This window comes from Lactuca serriola, chromosome 5, assembly GCF_051521515.1.
Source record: "Lactuca serriola cultivar US96UC23 chromosome 5, Lser_US96UC23_V15, whole genome shotgun sequence".
Lineage (NCBI taxonomy): Eukaryota > Viridiplantae > Streptophyta > Magnoliopsida > Asterales > Asteraceae > Lactuca > Lactuca serriola.
The window spans coordinates 192,367,974-192,374,474 of record NC_136412.1 but is presented as its reverse complement, the minus strand read 5'-3'; the positions used below and the strand labels follow the sequence as shown (position 1 = coordinate 192,374,474).

The window sequence follows — 6,501 nt, the reverse complement described above, 5'->3', positions numbered from 1 at the left end:
AAAAGTTTAAAGGTCGACGGGGGAGAAAAAGTTTAAAAGAATATGGACTCTATTAAAGGAGCCTTACCGGCGTTTGGAAGAATAATAAAAAATCCCATTCAAAGCGGTTGGCTCTTATAAGCCGGCTTGTTGCATTGGGCTGTATATTAGAAAACCAAAATTTTGATCAATAAAGCGGTTTTATTTTCGGTTCAACCAGTCCGGTTTAATCCGATTTTTAACAAAACATGTGGTTTGGTTTTCAAGCGTTTTTTGGGTGTTAAAAAACCGGTAACCTGGCCGGTTCCCGGTTGAACCAGTTCAACCGGTCGGTCCGGTCTGGTTTTCAAAATACTGGTTATCATTTGCTTTGTTTTGACTTAATAAAAGTTGTCATGGGCTGACCTTTGTTAGGGTCGGAAGAGGTTGTGTCCTTCCTGATTTTTGAGTTAGAAGTAGTATCTATATTTTAATGTTATATATATTAGGTCAAAAAATATAAAATATTGGTTGCTCACTATTTTTATATATATTATATTTTTGTCTCCAAATCAAATGTTAAAACTCCATCACTAAAAGTTGTGACGAGCTTCGGTCTAAATAGGAAAAAAAAATAGATCTAATGTATTGGCTTTCAAATATTGTATTTGAAATTAATAAAGAGCTTATGGTAGGAATGATTATATATTTGCCATATAAATGTCACCTCAATAGGATTTGTACTTTGTACATGTAAGCTTGCAAAACCTTTCTAACTCTAAAAAAAATATGAATGGTTTTTTGGAAAAAAAAAATAATGGTTCTCAAATAAAATGTTTTTTTGTAATGGTTTTTTTGAAAATTTATGTTTCTTTTAGGTTAATAATTAATAGTAACAATGATTATTAATACCAGGTTAATAATTAATAGTAACAATGATTATTAATACCAAAAGTACTATTAATTATTAAAACATTAAATTAAAGGTAAATAGATAGTCATTTTTACCAAACTCATCATAGTAAAATAAATGGATGTTAAATTAATTGATAGACCAAATCCACAAATAAACCATGATTTTTTTACAACTTTGCAACTTTTTAAAATGTATCCAAATTTTTGTTGTTTTGTTTGTTATAGAACTCTAAATAAGGTTATACATGAAAGATTTTCTAACCCAATAGTATCAGATGTTTTCCTTTTCTTAAGGTCGACGGTTTATGTCTCACTTACAACATAAGTGGAATTAAAAATACTTTATATTAGATTTGTCATTTAAAAAATAAAATTATACACCCAAGATACTCTAACATCGTGAAGACATTTAATTGGTTATAATTAAAGGCCAAAAACATTGAATTGGTTATAAGTGAAGGCAAAAACATTGGTAAGTTCCAACAGTAGGATAAATACACAAGATCATAAAACACTTTACTCAAGTACATAGAAATTTCATAACAAATATTTGCACCTTCACAAATCATCATACATATATGTGCTTAATAAGTGAAGTAATCCATCCTACTGATTAACCAAATCACAATGGTTTTGTTTAATCACTACAAAAATCAAACACTGATTTTATCACCATTGATGTCTCATATCATCATATAGCTTACCCTCATGCCCCTATACACAAACATTCAAATTCCACAATACAAAAATTAGTAATGGGCTTAATGGGTTAAGAACTTAATGGTTTCATATCAAAGAAAGACGAAACCTTTTATGAAGATGTACGATTATTTGGTGGGCCCAGTTGGAGTGGGTGTTTCCAGATGCTGCAGATGAACTGGTTGTGGAAGAAGACTGCATTTGATCTTCAACTCTTCAAATATTTTCTTCAACTCTAAAACCATTTCACTTCTTCGCTTATTCTTTTCACCATAATCTTGAAAGTTCATTGTGTGATTAATAATAAGTGCCACCTTTATCATGTTCACATTTTCTATCTCCTTCACCACAAAATTATGATTCGCATACCATAACTGAGGGTTCTTCTCCAAATACCTGATGTTTAATATTCACATATTAATTTCTTTTTTATCACAAACATTATATGCTGTGTATGAACTTACTTTTTTATCTTGTCTTTTAATAACCCAATCTTCTCAAATGGTGTTGCAAAATCGATAGAAAATTCCACCTTATCACCCATATCTGGACTCCTATAGAAATTACTAATCGGCTTTGTAGCCAAAACCGAATTCGGATAATATATCTTCTCATTATCAAATTTCAAGAACACTGTATTTAAGATATTCATCTCTTCAACTACCATCTGTTGAAAATAACATATAACCAATCATTTAAATGCAACAAATTTAATTATAATATAGTAATATACTAATATACCATAACATGTCCATTTCGAACCTGAACACCATCAATAACACAGCGATCCCCAACATCAAACGGATGCATGATGAACACAAACACAATTGCTTCAAAAACAGTCTTGCAAGTGTTCCCAAATATAAAAGCAGCTACAACAAGCTGTGAAGAGAGGAAGACAAGTATTTTGGTTGTAGCAATCTCTGTTAAAAGAAGCCATATAATTATGATTATAACAACTAAGACTGCTGTAACAAGCTTGTTCAATTCATTCACAGCTGTTTTCGTGTCATCTAATGCATGTGCTAAAGCTTTTCTCCCATTGTAAACCTTTACCTGTATATAAGTAAACAACACACTTCCTTAACATCAATGTCAATTCAGAAATTACTCAAAATATGAAGGAGATAAGACAAGGAGTCTTACCACCCATTCTGTTAAAGTCTTCCTATCGATTTGACCTTTTTCAGCCACATCGATCATTGGAAACACGATATCTACCTCTTCCTTGATCATGAATCTCCTTAGATCAATATCTTCAATGTATCTACAATGTTTATTAATAGATATGAAGGTGTTCAGAGTTGTTGAAAGAAAATTAAGAGATATAAAGATGTTCAGTTCTTACGTAAAACCAGGCTGAGCAACATTTCTAAAGATATGATAAGCAGCAGCAATGGCTTCCATCTCACTGGTGATTTCTTTGTCTGCAGATCCAATTCCTTCTCCATAATAAGCGCTTTCTTCAAGTTCACCAGAGAAAGTTGAGAGCCCTGAATTTGATATTGTGTCAACCAACATCTTCATAGTCCATGCAGACACTTTTTCTCTCTTCATTTGATGAAGCTTGCTTACATCTATCACTTCTTTTTTTGTCTTTTTATCTTTCCCATTCTTCTTTACTTGTAAACTAAATTGGCTTTTACTAGTGGAGGCCCCAACGTTTTGTAATGATTCCATAACTGGAGGCCCTGAAAGGGTGTGGAGAACATACTGAAGAAAGATTGATTCTTGAATTCTATCAAAGAAATTGCTGACGTGGAATGAAGTTGCAAGAATCTTGAGCAAGAAAGTCTTTACAAGCCACAAGATTGAACCCACTAATAAGGCAACAATGGTCCATGTCAAGTAATCCAAAACCTTGGCAGCGTTTTTTGATCTTCCAACATGTTTGCTATTAAACAGTGATGTCCAAGTAACAAGAACTACAATCAACCATATGCATACTTGAACACTCTTTTTTAATCCGTGTACAAAGTATAACACTTTCTTTCTCAACAAGAAGTTCAGTTCTATCAGCAATACAATGAAATGCATAAGCCAGTTGGTGACTAACATACCACAAATGATCACTGTTATAAGCACAAACCACTTCCATAACTCCAAGCTCCATATCTTGTAATTTTTCAACTTGGGAATCATTAAGCTAGCAACTATACAACCCACAAGAAAAAGCAATACTACCCATTGAAATAGTACTTTCAGCTTCACCCTTTTAAGCTTTAACTGCTTTCGTATGTTAACCTTCTTATAAATCTCTTCCTCGTTATCACTCTCATCTCCCCCTGCACCTCCAGGTGATGCCATTAATGGAGTCTTTGGTGTTATGGACAAAGTTCTTGGTGTAGCAGCTGGAGAAGCAGTAGTAGTATTGCCTGCTACTCTAGGGGAGGCTCGAGCTGATATCCTCATGGGCGAGTTTGAGGTCTGGCCTACTGGTTCATGCATTTCATCGAACATGTTGTGATCAATTAAAGGTTGTTCACCAAACCTTGATTTGGGCTTGGAGTAAATCGATCTTGCTAAGGTTTTTCGCCTGGTTAGGGTTTCAGGATTGGGGATTTTAGGAGGCCTGTTAGGGCTTGGCATGAAATATGCATTTTCAGGATATGAATCAACAGACTTTCTATGAGGTGATTCGGGAACACCTCTCGGTTTTGCATCTCTCGGTGCTCCAAAGGTCGCATGTTTCGCTTCTTTCTCTTCTCCGGGGATTGTTAGGACCACTTCGCCGCTTTTGTTCTCCGTCATGCTGATCTCCCCTGTTTTTGAGGTTTTACCATTTGCATCCATTCACAGTCAAAAACCTAGAAATTACAGTACACACTGTCACCATCTGAGTTCAATCAATTACCATTTGTAGCTAATAAACATAAAAATAACAACTAATGCTTCCAGGATCTGGTCCAAAACTCACTTACGAGTTTACGAACTTCCCAGTGATAAATAACAGAAGAATAATGAAGAATGAAGTTGATAATGGTTACATACAGAAGTGAATCAACAGAAGAGATTTTAAACTAAGAGCTGAAGCAACTTTGAGGTTGACTTCAGCATTAAGATGAGAATGAGAGGTAGATAAAAGTCACTCTGTAGTCTGTACGAACATTTAGTCATAAATGGTAGGAAAAGTTAAATCGAAGTGATTAAACAAAGACAGAAAAAGACTAAACATATAAACAAACGTCTTTCTGGTGAGAAAATAATTGAACTTACGCAGACAGCCTGCCGCCTGACAAGCACATACATACACATGCAAAATGCTACTGGAAGAACTTCTGATTCCTGAAAAACAACTTGAAGCAGACAACGCCGGAAAAAGAAACACGGTGATTTTTGGTGGCCGTGGAAACGCAGGCGGCGGAGAGAGGGTCACTCAGAGAGGAGACAAGACGATCTGTAGGTCCATGAAAAAGGGTGCTGCTCAACTTTTTAAAATGAGGACTTCCCTTAAATTTTTTGCAGCACAAGATATTAGATTAGATATAGGAATATATAAAGTATTTTATATCGTGTTATTAGTTTATGTTCTCTTTGTCTTTTAATGTCTAATATTCTATAGTTTTTTTATTTTTTTTTATTTTATCTTATTAAAAATAGAAATAGAGATTATTATGATATTATCAATACAACTATTTTTGGCTGTGACACTTATATAATATTAATAAGATACCATGTGTAACAATCCGATCATTAAAGAAAAAAAATAGAATATTTTAGTAATAAAATAAAGAAAATAAGCTATATTGATGTTTTTTAATCTCACTTTACTTTTAGAAAAAAAAAAAGGTCAATATTTATGAAAAACAGTAAAACAGTATCTTAGTCATTTATTGCTTACATGTGATACATGTTTGTGCAAATTATTGAGTTTGTCTTATATCATACAGTGATAAATATATTTTTGGTATCAAATATCTTGATCTTGATTAGAAATAAAACAAACGATCATAATCCTTTGTTTCTACATATAATTTATTAGGTTTAAACCCGTTGAAACCGTGGGTGAAATAGAAAAAATAATATTCGTAATTCAAAATCGTAATGAATAATTAAATATTTGTAAAAAACTTATTAATATACAAAAATAAAAGTTTGTCGGTATGTTTTCTAAAATAAATATATAGACACCATTTTGAATATCCAATTCACATTTTATAAGGTTGGATGTTTGATAAAATCATGAATTTATACGAAACAATATACAAATCATGATACATTTATTGATCTATATTAAACATAAGAATATAAGAATACCATATCTAAGAAAGATCAATTGCAACCTACTATTACTATTAGTAGAAAATGATAATATACAAAATTTTAAAAAACCAATTCAAATAGCTAACTTCTAGTCATAAATATAAATTAGATTAAATTTGTAACAACATGATTTTTCAAACCAAATTTTTTCATTTTTAATATTCATAAAACACGTGTCTCATCATTCATTCTCAAAAATCAATACAAGTTTTCAAACAATTGTCTAAATCCAGGATCCACAAACATAACTCCAAATCTCGAGTGTGTGTACAATCACGTCGGTGCCTTCCCGCGATCCTGCGGGGTACCTGAAACACATAACATATAACACGGTAATCACGAATGCTTAGTGAGTTTCCCAAAAAACCATATACAATAATTCGTCACTCGAGGCTATACTTTGTACGACCCTCTGGTCAGTGTATCTCAGCGGGACCCTCCAATCCCGTAGTTCTTTGGACCCTCTAGTCCAGTCTAGCTCGTTGGACCCTCCGGTCCGGTCTGGTTGGGCCTTCCGGCCTCATAAATCGTTGGACCCTTCGGTCCGGTCAGATTGGCACATAGCATATATATATATATATATATATATATATATATATATATATATATATATATATATATATATATATATATATATATATAGGGTTAGGTTATTTTGTTTTCACT

General features: G+C 32.9%; 1 protein-coding gene across 3 annotated transcripts; it reads right to left on the bottom strand.

Moving 5' to 3' along the window:
• Positions 1-1,342: 1,342 nt before the first annotated feature.
• LOC145053411 (mechanosensitive ion channel protein 10-like) lies at positions 1,343-5,043 on the bottom strand. Of its 3 annotated transcripts, none has more exons than XM_079001450.1 (7): positions 4,789-5,043; positions 2,921-4,379; positions 2,719-2,839; positions 2,335-2,628; positions 2,037-2,239; positions 1,682-1,968; positions 1,343-1,587 (listed from the first exon to the last, which is right to left on the bottom strand). In XM_079001450.1, the coding sequence occupies exons 2-6, from the start codon at positions 4,363-4,365 to the stop codon at positions 1,701-1,703; spliced, it is 2,331 nt and encodes a 776-aa protein (XP_078857576.1). In that variant the 5' UTR covers positions 4,366-4,379; positions 4,789-5,043; the 3' UTR covers positions 1,343-1,587; positions 1,682-1,700. The 3 variants fall into 3 exon arrangements, with proteins under 3 accessions (XP_078857576.1, XP_078857578.1, XP_078857577.1); XM_079001452.1 differs by lacking the exon at positions 4,789-5,043 and adding an exon at positions 4,564-4,679; XM_079001451.1 differs by lacking the exon at positions 4,789-5,043 and adding an exon at positions 4,494-4,647.
• Positions 5,044-6,501: the final 1,458 nt, after the last annotated feature.

What these genes read in the sequence shown, in the direction of transcription:
- LOC145053411 (XM_079001450.1), bottom strand. Translation starts at nt 4,365, where the DNA reads ATGGATGCAAATGGTAAAACCTCAAAAACAGGGGAGATCAGCATGACG. An exon ending in AGACTTTAACAGAATGGGTG is followed by an intron (nt 2,629 to 2,718) that starts GTAAGACTCCTT and finishes ACTTATATACAG; the next exon opens with GTAAAGGTTTACAATGGGAG. An exon ending in GTGTTATTGATGGTGTTCAG is followed by an intron (nt 2,240 to 2,334) that starts GTTCGAAATGGA and finishes TATTTTCAACAG; the next exon opens with ATGGTAGTTGAAGAGATGAA.